This window comes from Anser cygnoides, chromosome 2 (genome assembly GCF_040182565.1).
Source record: "Anser cygnoides isolate HZ-2024a breed goose chromosome 2, Taihu_goose_T2T_genome, whole genome shotgun sequence".
Lineage (NCBI taxonomy): Eukaryota > Metazoa > Chordata > Aves > Anseriformes > Anatidae > Anser > Anser cygnoides.
The window spans coordinates 48,452,795-48,467,411 of NC_089874.1; the positions used below are offsets into that span (position 1 = coordinate 48,452,795).

A 14,617-nucleotide genomic window follows, 5' to 3' on the forward strand; every position below is an offset into this window, starting at 1 on the left:
CGGCTATTCGCAGTAGTGTATCTGCCTGGTTAACATTTTTCATATCTAACCTGTAATATGCCTCTCAAAGGAGTATTTTAATCTCATCTTTCTTCGCCCTCAACCTATGTAGACTTTTCTGCAGCTGCCTTTCCCCTCAGCATCAATAGGATTTTCAAACATAAAGAGGAGGAGGGGGAGCTAGTGAGAGGAGTGAACACTGCAAACCGCGCTTTCCTATTTCAGGGAATAAAAAGGTATGCATCTGGGCTTAACTAGGACAGATTTAGAGATGCTTGATGGAAATAAATTGTGCTGCAGTGGAATTTCCTGTTTCATCCTTTTAAAGAAAAAGGGTGGTGTTTGCAGGGGGGCAGAAGTGCCAGTATTTTCTTTATCATTCGTGATTTTCTTCAGATGTAAGTATTTTCAAAAATAATTTATAACCTTGGTTATAAACTAGAAATTTACTCATAAATTTCAGAAACTAGAATTTGCTCATAACTTAATACAGCAAAATGGACACTATATCGCATGATAGTTTTGGGCAAAAGATGAAACAAAAGAATCTCAGTCTCTTTCCTTGTTTAGTAATTAATTGCTTCAGCTGAAGTCCTGTTTTACACAACGGTTTTCTCATCTGTGTGTGTTATTATAATAGAAATAATACTTAACGTTTTCAGATAAAGGATGATGGCTAAATTACTGCCATTACCGGATTTCCTGTCTGCCTAATACTGGGTTCGGAGATGTATTTACGTGAATGGAAATGAACTTCAGTGTAGCAATACTGAAAAGGCACATGAACAGCTGACAAAGTAGGAGGTAATCGTGTTCAAGTGCTTGCACGAGGCCATGGATCTTGTAGCTGGCCTCACGGTAGCTGTATGAACATTGACTTCTTTTGTTTCACGAAGTTCTGAACCTTCCGCACCTCCCTGGAGATTTGCTTTGTTCATTTCTGTTATGACAATGGATTTAGGGAAGTAAAAATCTGGTGTACAGTGATGGTTATCTTAAAAAGGGTCTTTGAGCATGTGGAGAATGCAGGAGGAAAAACACAATGTATGCAGAGCAACTGTGGCAGCTCTGTGAGGGTTTAGTAAGTGAGGGGCCAAGGGTCCTGATGCTGTGCAAGCAAGATCCAAACGAAGCTGTTGAGTCCATGATTCGAGGTGTAATAACTATATGGCCAGCTTGAGAGCCAAGAGGACCTCTTCTAGGGCTGGAGGAGTGTGGCCCATGTGCTCTTGTCTGTGGCTGCCACTGGTTACTAATTTTCTGGTGGTGGTCTGAGTCAGTTATCTGTTGAACACTGTATAAAGTTGAATGACCCGTGCACGCAGGTTTTCCACCCAATGTGTTTGAATGTAAGAGGTCTGAATTATAATAAAACGATTGCCTCTTTAAGGGATGAAAGCCAGTGCTTGAGTTGTCCGTAAAAAAAACAAACAAACAAAAAAAACAACTGAAGTCTCTTAGAGAACATCTCAGAACCAGGGTTTAAAGAAATAATCTGGTAAAAGTAGCTATTATGTCTTAATCCAAAGCCATTAGTAGCTCTCCTCTTCTAGAATGGAGGTTGCTTTTTAAAACGATCCATAGCCTTGCCAGATTTCCTCTCTGTACACTTTCTTCTGCTGCTCGTTATTCTGTCCCCATTGTAAGCCCAAATGCCTCTGTCCCAGAGAGTCTCTTGCTATTTTAACAGTTGCATAGTGTCAGGTCTCTTGTTGGGTCAGGCCATTTGCTTGGTATTGCTCAAGAAGCTGAGTGCATAGTGGGAAAATTAGAGTGATTTTACTCTGTTCTCCCTCTTGCTAATTAGCGTTAGAATAAGGATAGCGTAGGATGGAATAGTTCAGCTGGAAGGGGCTTACAGTGTTTATTGATTCCAACTGCCTGGCGGCTTCAGGGCTAGCCAAAAGTTAAGCCATATTAATGAGGACATTGTCCAAACATCTTTTGAACACTGACAGGCATGGGGCATCAACCGCCACGCAGGGAAACCTGTTCCAGAGTTTAACCACTCTCATGATAAAGAAATTTTTCCTAATGTCCAGGCTGAACCTCCCCTGGCATAGCTGTGTGCCATTCCCACGTGTGCTTTCATTGATTACCAGGGGGAGGAGATGGGCACCTCCCTCTCCACTGCCCCTCCTCGGGAAGTGGTAAAGAGCAATGTGTTTGCCTCTCAGCCTCCTTTTCTCCAAACTCTAGAAACCAAATGTCCTCAGCCTCTCCTCACGAGACATGCCTTCCAGCCCTTTTACCAGCTTTGTTGCCATCCTCTGGATGCTTTCAAGTACCTTAACGTTCACTTCACATTGCGGAGCCCAGAACTGTACACAGTATTCAAGGCGAGGCCACGCCACCACTAAATACAGTGGGACAATCACCTCTTTTGACCAGCTGGCTATGCTGTGCTTAATGTGGTAAAGTAAAATGAATAATGTATTTCCTGCCTTGGTGGTTATGGCTGTCTTGTGATGTCCTTTTTCTTCTGCTTTCTGTTTTGTTCTTCCTTCACCTCCACAAAAGCCTTCACAGAGCTCCAGAAGTGCGTGCGTGATGTTCGCATGCTGGGTTGGCTGTGCCAGCACTAGCACTACCTTTTATTTAGTCTTATGTCCCTGCAAGTGAACTCTGAGGCTGAGGAGCCACTGCCATAAAATACTGAAGGTCAACGTTACATTGACAGTGGCTCTGCCAGTGTAATGTAATGATTATTTAATGTAGTGTAGTTCACGCAGGTGATGGCTGACGTACAAAAATGCGTTATGCTACAGGTTGGGTATGGCTTCTGGCTGGTTTTGCCTTTTTCTTTGTATAGCAAAGAAAGGATTTAACTGGGTGCAGTAGTTGTCTTGAGGCATGGTTTTGCCGAGTACTAAAAAAGGGAGACTAGTTAATAAAGAGCGTCCACCAGGCTAACAGCTTTTTTAACTTAAAGTGCTCTTAGAAAGCAAGACACGAACAGCAGCTGCAAATGAACAGTTATTTCAGAATTTTTATTATTGGAAATTAAGCTGTTGTTTTTCTATACTGTCAGTGACTATGGGTTTGTATATTTTATTATTCATCAATAAAATAAATGTGTATCTTCCAGTGGTACATTGTTCGTGTAAGCAAATATCACACTCGGTTTGTTCTTTGTCTTATTTTTTCTTGAGAGAGAGCATTGTGTTTCGTGGCATAGTGTTCTCATAGGTGTAAAAATGAATGTAAACCCTACACTCACTTGTGCTGGCAAAGTACAAATGTGAAAAAGTACATTTTGCCCTTGGAGAGGAAAATGGTGATGTCTGTGGGAGGTCTTGTTCCGGGTTGGATTCTCTTCACAGTTTTGCATCTTCCTCAGTAAACCTGTACTGCCTGTGCATCGCAGCTTGCCCTTTGCTGCAGGCAGCAGTACCACACCAAGGTACAGAGCTGTGGGCTTCGAGTGACCTTCTATCAGCCTGGATTCAGGCAATTTGAAGCTAAAGATAATGGTACTAAATGAAAGCACGCTTGCATTGATGTGCTTGGGACCCATGTTTGGTATTGTGAAGTTTTTTATGTGGAGCACTTCCTATGCCAACTCTGTCAGATTCATCTCCAGAGTTTGTTTCATACCTGAAGGTCAAAGGTTTGTCTTAAAAAAAAATAATTTTTGTGAAGTAATATTTAAATTAAAAATAAAGCTTTTGCAAATCTTTGTTTTATTGTTTCCTTATTGAACACCCCCACCAAAAAATGTTTTGCAAATCAAGTTTTCTATTTTTTATTTTTCATTTTATTTTTTCTATTTATATATATGTGTTGATTTTTAATGTATTTATCTATTTATTTATTTATTTTTAAATCCCTTTCCTCTTATTTCTGCTTCTCCCCATCCCCAAAGGCTGACAGTGTCTTGCTTGTGCTTATCGGTTCTCAATTCCTGTTCTGTTGCAGATTTTGACTTGAACTATTTTTGGCATTGGAGCAAGTTTACAGACTACGTGCAGTGTGTCCTGACCTTCACTGGCGTCACCGGTTACATCACTTACCTCTGGCTTGACTCATCTCTGTTCGTGGAAACACTGGGCTTCCTTGCAGTGTTCACCGAGGCTATGTTAGGTGTTCCCCAGCTCTACCGTAACTACCAGAATAGGTCTACAGAAGGAATGAGGTATGGTGTTTGTCTTAAATAAAACAAGTAAGTGTGTGCATGTGTGTGTAGGCAAACTTTTGTATTGTGTGGGTATAATACTTTCTGTGTGGGACGACGTCATCTTTTTAAATTTTGCTTGAAAATACAGCAGTTGTTGGAGTAGGTCCTCTGTCAGCACAAGCTGGTGCTGCACTGCTGAAGGCAGTGAGACCTCATTTACACCGCTGAGGTCGGACCCGTTGTTCAAGTCCAGCTGGGCAGTTCAAAGGTGGAATGTGTTTTATTAAAATAAATGTGTAAAACTACTGCTTTTGCCATTAGCAACATATTGTAGTTCAACTCAAGCTGTGCCACGCTTCTGATTAGGAATGGACTAAAGAGAAAGTATTTTGAGTCTGCAGCTTGTGACTGTCAAGAGTAACTCACATATTTGCTCATCACTATTTCTCACAAATTTATTTATCACTTTTACGTAATAAATGATTAGTGTATTTAAAAATACTGATATTTGAAAAAGCTCAAACAAGAGAATTTTACAGTCACGTAAACAAGTGTGGGACGGAAAATTTTCATCTTGTGCCCACTGTTGAGGCATTAAACTAGATTATTGTTTCATACTGTTTATTGGATATGTCAGTGTTAACACGAAGGTTTCCAAATTGCAAAGGCAACTTGTAAAACCTTTAAGAGAGGAAAGATTCACTGTGGTGCATCAGTGGACAGGTCTGTAGAAACAGTTCAGCAGCAAATTCAATTCACTAAGTGCTTTGGTCATTTGTGATTGACTTCTCCTTCACTGTTTTGAAATACTTTCTCTTTCATTGATTTTAAGCTTGCTAGCCTAATTTTTACTTTGGTCACAACACACAACCACCCCTCACCTCTCTCAGCTCAAAGTAATTATGTCCTTTGTGTGTTGATATTGTTTCCCTTGCTTGTTTGGCTTGAAAACACTTGTGTTAGCTACTTAAGTTCTTTTCCAGCTTGAAATGTTTTTGAGGGAATGTTTAGAAATCTGCTTTGATGCTCAAGGCATTTTTTGAATGGGAGTTCATTTGGCACAGAGTCAGGATTTTCTTCCAAAACATTTGATTATTTTGCATGCACACAATGCCTTGGAATTGTCTGTACCCATGATATCCAGAAGACAATTTACCTGCTAGACCTTGTTTATGCGCTGGTTTGATTTTTCCTTGTATGTTTTTTATCTATGAGTTGTAATGACATAATGCCATATTATAATAGCTGCTGCCAGGTAGTGTTTTGCTTTTCCTTAGTTCCTCTCTGGAGATCTGAGCTTTAGTTTTCCAGTCTCCTGTATATGCTATTTCGTAAAAGGAGGAAAAAAAATCTTTGTGTTTCCATGTAAAGCATTAAGCAAAGATTTGCAGAATTCTCATCTAAAACTGCTTCAGAGAAGAGTGCTGTGTTTAGTCAAGAGAAAACAGCATAAAAGCTCTCATTCCCTTGCCATCAAACAGAACTAGGTCCAAAGGTAGCCACCCTCCTTATCAGCTGTGCCAATGGGTTTCCCCTGGGTTCTACTCCCAAAGCAGTACTTTGCATGACATCGGACACTGATGGGCCTGGGTACTGATGAGACCGTTTACCACTTATTGTACACGTACTTATGTTCGTGCCAATGCAGATGTTCATCTTTCTTTTCTCGGGTTATACTGTAGTTTTATGTATGTTGCCAGAACCACTTATACTTTCTAGCAGTATGCAATACTGAGTTGTCTTAATGGTAAGCATTACCAGGCTCTTCCTACTGTTAGAATGCCTTCTGCTAGAGTTTTAACACCTCTTGAAGGAGCTGTTAGAAATTTTTCTTCTGAACTTCCCTTCCTGTGCCTGCTTCTCTGTCTAAAAGCATGTCAGAGAAGATACACCAGTTCTGGAAGGACAGAACTGAGCATGCAGCAGTCCAGTCAGGCTACTCATAGGGCTGAATTTATGAACTTGCTGATGCCCGCAGGGATTTATTTACCAGTCCATGCAGAAATAGTGTGCATGTGGATGTTTACACCGTCAAAAGCAATTGAGCTGGTGAGCCTTTGCCTGTCAGTTGGGCCATAATGGCTGGCTGCCAGGTATTCTCGTAGCAGTCCTCAGTGGCAAAGTAAAATACATGAGTTTCAAGTATCTTTGTGGCTTTAAACTTAATGGGGAGGGCGATGAGAATTTAGCTGCTCTGTTTAGTCTATTTAGTGACCTTCTGGACAATTATGTCTTGGTTAGAGGTGATAACTTTTTAAACCACAGCAATTTTGTCACCTGCGTTGCGCAAGTGGAGCCCGTGTCCCTGATGTGCATCACAAAATTTACTGGGGTATGAGAAGGGGTTCCTTGAACGTCCTCATGGCTTGGCTGAGGAAAACAGCAACATGCATCTGTCACTGAATTAGGGTAGAATAGGACAGAGCAGCTGATATGTTGAGTCCTTTTCTACTTCAGCAAACAATTACTTTCCTAAGTGTAAACCAACAAAATAGAGGCAGAGATGCCAACTCTGCTACAGTTGCGATCAGATGCTCCTGGTATTACTCAATGCTTTTGCTTTGGGACAAAAGCCATACAGACAAGAATTTCCCCGCTTTTTTATCTTTGTGTCCCCTCTCCTGAGATACTTGACTTATAGTTGCTTTCCCCTTCTAATATGCTGCATTTTAGAGAAAAGGCCGTGTTCAGTGTGAGGCACCGGAGGAGGACGTTGTAGATCTAGCACTGCTGCACACAAAGGTAGGGACCTCCCGATCAGTTCACTGAGAGAATCCTATCCTTATGGGGAAAGCAGCTTTTGCAGAACTTCTGCAGTTGGAGTCGTGTGCTTTTTGGTGGGAAGAATCTCATCTCTGTGGAGGCTCAGGCACATGCAGGCACTGGTGTTGTTATGCACCCTTCATAATCCCATTAGACCTGCCTGTACCGAAGGAGGAGTGTGGAGGTTGTGCCTCTTTGTATGCTATGAAAAAGCTGTAGATGTGCTGTCCTACGTAGGGATGTGTTAACCCTGGTACTGCACAGGGGGTGGGTTTGCTTCAGGGCAGCCTTTTTCTTTTTCTTTTTTTCTTTTTTTGCATTCCTGTCCACTGTCCTGCCTTGTCTGGGACAATAATTGACCATCATTGAAGGTTTTTCACAAAAGCTCATCAAAATCACTTGGCAGTGACCATCTTTGCCTGTCAACTAACCCAGCTGCACCCAAAGCAAGAGGCAGCACAGCAAAAGTGCTGTGCCTGGCTCAGGGCCACGTGTGTGGCTGCAGGGTTACAGGCACAGAACCAGGGAAGGGCTGTGGTGGTCCTCTGTTCCCCAGGTCTCCCTCTTCTTGCCAGTTTTCAGTCTGCCTGAGAGGAACCACCTTTCTGCACATCTTCTGCCAAGTTTGGCCAACACTGAGTAGAAGGCTCAAACCTTTGACACACAGAGACAGCTGGCACAATCGATTAGCCTGCTGTTCTGTTCATATCAATCTGTCTTGAGAAGGCTGACCTGAAAAGGCTGAACGAGGAAAAACTCGGTATGGCGTTCAATCAGATAATGGTGCGATGTAGGTCACTGTGATTAGCAAGTTTAAAAAAAATACAAGTTGATATTTATTAGGGAGATAAAATTTTGTTGTAGGCTGCTTTTACTCAGTACTGCTCTATAGCTTTTTCCTTTATGACACGTGCAGCTCTACATCATATTTAAGGAAAGCTTTTGGCTTCTGAGGAAGTCTTTTCTTTGGGTTGTCCCAAAGACAAGTCCTCACTTTATCCAAATTCCATTAAGGTTAAGGAAAGCTGCTAGACTTTTCTGCTTGCATTAGGTGAGTCAGGTGCCATGATAAACACATGTAGAAGGCTTTATTTAGGAATGGCTAACCAGTATCTGGTCACCTACACTAGTGAGATTTTGCATTTAAGCATATTGGGCAAGTGCTCTAAAAATGGTACTGCTGAGTTAGGTTGAGGGAATTTTTGAACAGCAAGTAGGTAAAACAACTCAAGCGAGTTCTTATCTTTGGAGTTCTGGTGTTTAAAAGGAAACATAAACCCTACATTAGAGAGAACTGGCAAGAGTTGTGGATGTTTCCACTAAGGCACGAACTATACATTAGCTTCTTAACTAATAAATAAATTTAGTTCCATTGAAAAGAGATGTTAGATGCAATCAACATCTGTTACAGCAATTTTGTTAATATCTGTGGTTCTTTGGGGAAGTTCAGTAAAGGAGGAAGAGAAATAAACTGGAAAAGGATTTAAAAAGTGCTGAAAAGAAGGAAAATGAAGAGAGGAGAATGCAGTCAGTGGCAGTATTGTGGTTTGTTTGTTAGTTTTTATCCCAGCTCTTGTTTCTCATTGCCAGAACTTGCATGGATGCAAGCAAAATCAAAAAGAATAGGAGTGTAGGAATAAAGGATGCCTGTATCAAAATTCTAAAGTAGACATTGTCAAATGTGATGGTTACCTGAGTTGGTAATGCATTGTGTCTCATCCGGGACTTTAACCAATGAAAGCACTGAAGAGAGTTAATTGTTTAAGAGAGTCTTTCTAATTGTAGGCGCAGAAGAGAAAGCAGTTTTCCAGAGAATAATTAGGAATAAAAAGGTAGATGTGGGACCGAGGCAAATGGAAAAATCAAGGTCTTTAGCGTGAGCCAGAAAGATGTTGGGTAAATGCGAAATCAGCAGCACTTCTTAAAAGTGGTTTGTGTTTAGCTTAATGCTGTATAGGCCATTCTGTAGTTTCACTGCCTTTCCTGTTGTATGAAGTTAATCAAAACTGTCTGTCAGGGTACTTACAAACTGGTTGTTTTAAGCTGTTCTTATAATTTGCTGTAGTTCTGTGGTAGTATTCTTTTTCCTAGATACTCTTTCTTTCTAGTCAGATATTTAGTTTTCTCCATGTGTCTGCTAAAATCATTGTCATTGCTTCTGAGGCTCCAAACAGCATTCATACGATTTTTCTGGGGAAGTTTTAGTTCTTTCATCATTTTGCTTTGCTGACTTTCCTTCTTTCACTACTATAGCACCAATTAGCGGGTTACCATTGTCCTTTATAGTGACCTTTATCAAAAATATTCTTTGGGGATTATCGCTTTTGGTCTTTGTATATACATCCAGGTTTGCAAAAATTCATGGAGTAGCCAGTAAAGAGTTTTCATGACAAGATGGACAAGATTTTGGAAGGCTTAGCACTTCTCTCTTTACCTCTTCTATCTTCACCTTTTCATTTGAGGTTCTAATGAATACCAGAAACATCAGATTCCCTTTCTGAATCTGTCTTCTTTAGAGTTAAGTGGGTAAAGCAAGTGTAAGTCCTCAGAAGATTTCTAGCTTCTTCTAAGAGCTACTACATCAGGAAAATAAACAGGCTTGGTCTCTCTTTAGTGCACTCAGAATGGCATGGAGTCCTCTCTCAGCATGTAAACAGATAGTTTGAAAACCATTTTGTTCCAATCCCTGGAAGCAAACAGCTTCTCTCCTCTTTTCAGTTCCAGCAAACCTGTGATTTCTCTGCCCTTGGTCCATTGTCCTTTCCTTTCCCTGTTCTGTTCCTCAGTGTCCACAGACTTTCTGTGGACACGTTGCCTGCAGATTGCTGTGCTGGGGCCAGCACCATGTTCACCTCTGTTCTTGCCTTGCATATCTCCCCAGAGCTGTTCTCTCGAGACTTGCAGTCACACAGAGACGGTTCTTTGTGCCCTGTGTACTCAACATGTAAGAATTTCAGGAACTGAAGGAAGAGGCGGGTTGAAAAAAAACACAGGAGGGAGTGTGAGACCTTCCTTCCCTCGCCCTTCCAGCACTTCTGACAGTGTATGAGCAGCAGTATCAGCTTCCTTACGCATCATCCTGATTGTAGCATGGTATGGATTGCTAAAGCTCTTGTACATATTGAACCTCTTTTCTCTTTTCTCTTCCCTGGCACCTAATCCTATCAGCTCAAAAAGCAAATTCAAAGAAAATGACTTCAAACCAAAAGCATTCATCTTTTACAAATAGTTCAAGGCTTCATCACATTAAAGGGAATAAAGCACTGCCTGCGTGTCTAAGCAATGCTCTCTTCAGTTGGTGCTTTCTTCTGTGTCCTGAAAATTTGAAATACAAGAGAAAATTTTTTGTACTTCTGTAACAAAAGCATTCCATTAAGTCTGGTCACACTGTTTTCTGCTGGCGAGGAAGTTTCATGCAAGTTATTTTGCATAATTAAGGCCAGGTCTTGCCAAATCACATAAGGTCAGAGTTGGTCTTATTAGAGGAACCTGAGAGAGGAAACTTTTCTAAAAAATATATTGTTCCTTTGCTACCTAACAAATTTGAGAGAAAAATGCTTTGATTCTTGAAATTCCAGCACCTGGATTATTCTGCTATTGTTCACAGCAGCCAGTTGTATAAGAAGGATGATTTGTCTGCTTACGTGGCTACAGAGTTACCCCCCTCCATGCAGTAGGACCAAGCGAGATAAGGGAACTGGAATGGAAGTAGAACGAGATTCTGCTTGGGACAAATGTAAATTGAGATGTGAGGATGCAAATATCCAGAGTGGTGATATTGAATGTGATGAAGACTTGTAAAGTGAACACAGTAGTGAGAGATTTAAGTGGTAAATAGTTGAAGTAGAATAGCAGGAAAAATGGGTTAGTGGAATTTAGGCTGGGAAGTGACTTTGCAGAATGGTGCAGGAAGATGGGATTTTCTGTTTCAAGTTGACCTGCAATGGTGCATCTGGTCCCTGCTCCTCAGATACAGAGGGAAAAACAAAGAGAAGAAGAGCAGGCAGTGCTGTGTCTGCTGTGCTGGATGGTCTGCCCAAAAGCTAAAAGAGGGAAAGAAGTGCTTGTAACATTCATGAGTGGGATGATGAAAGAAATGAAACTTGCTGTCAAAAAAAAGCTGTTTCAATGATGCTCAAAGGTAGGGTTATAATTTGTTCCAGGGAGGATGGCTGGAAATGGTATATGTGAACATAAGGGAATGGAATCAAATGACAAGAAAGGCGTCCTGGCATTTTCATGTAAGCTTTCACAGTAGTGGTGGAAGAACTGTCCCTTCAGATACTAAATCCTGTGCTAGAGAATTTCCTAAAACAGGATTCATACTGGGCGAAGGAGGAGATGGGAAAGAGTTTGGTGATGAAGTTAGCCTAGGGGATGTCTGTCCCTTTTGGATTGCATTTGGATTTTATCCCTCTTCAAATTGATTGTGTCCCAACACTAGTATAAAATGAAAGACTCTAATGGGCATTACACACAGACATTGCTCCCCTGTTCCTAGCAGCAGCCCTGTGGATAGCAGCAGCTGTGTCCCTCTTGCAAGCAGGCAGGCTGCAGCACTTCTGTGCAGGGGGCTGATTTGCTTTGCTGGGAAATGTGACGTGGGGGTACAGGGCGGCCCTTGAGGTGCCACAGCGGGCAGTGTGCGGCCCTGGGGATGGCAAGTGTGCTCATTCAGCTGGCTGTGCCAAACTGCTGGAGATGGGCTGTGTGAGAGCATCAACAGCAGCATGAGCCAGCAGCTGTGCCCACAGCTCCATTGATTACAGTGTCTTGAGGGGGAGTGAGAGAGAGGTAAAGGGGACAAATGCTCCAGAACAAATTCATGAGGGAGATCCTAAAGGATGCTGTAATTCAGGTGTGCTGTAGACCATCTCCACTAAACTGATGCTACTGGGCTCTGTGGTGGTGGCAGACAGTGCTGCAGACTGTACTGTGAGCAGTGCAAGGTGTGGTTTGTTTCCCAGCCCCTTTACCTGAGGAAAGCAGTTCCCTGTCTTGACAGTTCTTGCAACTTCCAAACCCATCGGGAGCAGAAACTCAGAGTCTTTCTGATACATCTTTGTGCCAGTTGTCTGAGCAGACCTGGGCTTCGCAGTCTGGCCAGCGTCCATTTCTCCATTTCCTGGAAGGAGGGCACTGGTGTGAGATGTGGTTCAAGTCTTTCCTCTGATCCACAGGAGAGGTTTACTTTAACACCTGCTGTGCAGACTGAGGGTGTTTGAGGCTGTTAAGATCTGCTGCCCTTCTTCCTGCAGCATCTTGTAGCCAAAGGCTGTAACGCATTAGAAATGCTTTGTGGACGTTAAGGATTACCAGTCAGGGATCCTTACAGACTAATCTTTAGGCATAGCTGCTTGAAATCGCCAGAGCAGTGATCTTGGACCATCCACAGTCCCCATGTTGCATGTCTTGTAGCTTCCTCTTAACTCTCCTTTGGTAGATCTATTCTGACAAACACTGGCTTCTGAGTGTGTGTGCTAAGCAGTGTCAAAATGCCTGACGTCCTGCTGCTCTTGGGAGTTTAGGAAACAGGTGTTCATGAGGAGAAATAACTGACAAATATCTGCTTACCTTTTTTTTTTATATATAACACTTTTTTTATTTGTGTGCCTGCAATAAAATGCATGTATTAAAAAAAAGCTACCAACAAACATTCACTACATCTTTCTGCGTTTATCTGCCTCATGGTGTTCCAGAATGAAATCTTCCATTCCATCTTCCCTAAGTGAAGTGTTACAGTCCTTGCAAGTTACGGGAGCTTTCACATAGTTTGCTCTTGTGTTTAGCCTTCTGTGGTATCCATTACTTACGGATGAGGCTTCAACTCAGCTCCAGAGACCCAGAATAAATGCCGCATCTCTCTTGCTGCATTCTTCTCAAGTCTGCTAGCAGTGTGGGGCTGGACAAGTGGCTCCCTCTGGAGACTGTCAGTGCTGCTCCAGCTTTGGAGGGATTGTTGAAAAGTGAGGTAAGGAGCTCTCTTGAAGACAGGGCATGTAGGACTGGTAGACAGTTTCATGCTTGGATTCCTAGCTGGCTGTGCAATATTTAAAACGCAAGATCTATGCTTGCTTACCCAGAAGGACCTGGAGACACATTTAGTTCCCAGATTTTCGAACTTCAGCCTCTGTATATCTGATCCCAAAGCTGCTCCCCCCCACTCCCGCCAATAACTTTTGGCATGCTGTGTGATTAGCTTAGCATCAGGAAAGCTCCTTCTTTGTTAAGCCTTTTGTTTGTTTGTTTTGTTAGGAACAAATGCTCTGTTTACTGATTTTTGTTTGTTTTGTACAGTGTTAAAAATACCATGCCATTAGGGTTTCATGTTTTCCGGTTTTGCATTTCACTGTTGAAGGCAGGCCAGCCTCTGATTGAAATGCAGTGTTTGGGATACTTGTTGTCTTCTCTAAGTAGCTTATTTTGGAGCTGCAGATGGGAGCTGAAAGTTTTCCAGAGTCAGGGTATTGTAACAGAATCTGCTTTCTCTTCCAAACATTCCCATGCAAATGGCTTGGGGGAGGTAACGGCTTAAAAGGTTGCAAGAGAGAGACTTTCTGTCCCCTCTTCCTCACTTCCCAAGAGCAAATGCAGTGTTCAGAACATGCATTGGAAAGCTATTTTCATGTGGACCTTATCCCCAAAAGGGGATACTTGCTTGTCAGCTCTGAAATGACTTTATTCTGCTTTTATATCCCAAGAACTGTTGCATTTTTTAACATATATGGAAGCCAGCTGCCAGTATATGAATAAATGCCAGAAATTGTGGCAATCTAAAAAAATCAGACTTTGAATCCAGCATTGCCTGTGTCTTGGTCTAACTCTTGGCTGTGATTTGGAGAAACTGTGGTCACCTTCCACTAAGTCTTCAATGAAAGGAATCTAAGCTAATTCTCCTTTTTTTAAGGTCCACTTGCCTGAGACAGAAGGAAAAGAACAACTTGTGAAGTATATGAAGATCAATAAATCATATTCATTTCTCTGTTATTGAATGTAACTGTTAAGATTTTTGTGATCATTGACTGTCTGAGCACAGTAGGCACCAAGTTTGTGGCAGTCGCAGGATGCAATTACATCAGGGCAACACGTACCTCCTGTTGCTATTTATGCCGGTATGTCTGGTCAAACCACTACAGAATTTCTCAGCAGAAGTCACTGTCTAATGTCTGATTCTCTTTGTGCAGGGTATTTTTGGGTTTGTGTGTTAAGATACAAATACGCAGTCATAACATTGATGTGAGAAAATCTACAGAGCAAACAGGAAGCGAGCGCTGCCGTGTTTCTGTTTTTGTGTAGGTTGGTGCCAAGTAGCAGCCCGTGTTCTGCAAACTGCTGTTCTGCAGCTCTGCTAATGTGTCACAGTTTGTAAGTTATTTCGATAGGTGGTTGCAAGTAGTCTTTAAGACGGAGTGGTTTAGTAGGGAGGGGAGGGAGGAGGCTTCTTGTGTAGTTTTTTCTACAAGATCTTCTTTGCAATTTTGCTCTTCCAGATGAAGACAGAAGAAAGGTGTAACGACCAAGAAGTGGCTAGTGTTGAGCAGAGTATGCTCAACAGACTCCAGCAGAAAATCAAAGATCTGAGATGGTGACAGGCAGGTTTTGAGCAGAAGGAATGAAAAAACTGAAAAGCTTTGATTCCAGCAGAATGAGTCCTGGATAATGGGGCCGGGATGGGTGTTGAGCCTAAATATCTGGCTAGTCTCACTGTTGTGTAAATTACACAGACTTTTGTACAGT

General features: G+C 42.0%; 1 protein-coding gene across 2 annotated transcripts in view; it reads left to right on the forward strand.

Annotated features, from left to right (window-relative positions):
• Nucleotides 1-14,617, forward strand: part of SLC66A2 (solute carrier family 66 member 2) — a 54,465-nt gene that overhangs the window by 31,067 nt on the left and 8,781 nt on the right. For both annotated transcript variants that reach the window (XM_066992036.1, XM_066992037.1), the window contains one exon: nt 3,919-4,135. In XM_066992036.1, coding sequence (XP_066848137.1) covers nt 3,919-4,135 — 217 coding nt within the window. The remainder of the gene's footprint in view (nt 1-3,918; nt 4,136-14,617) is intronic.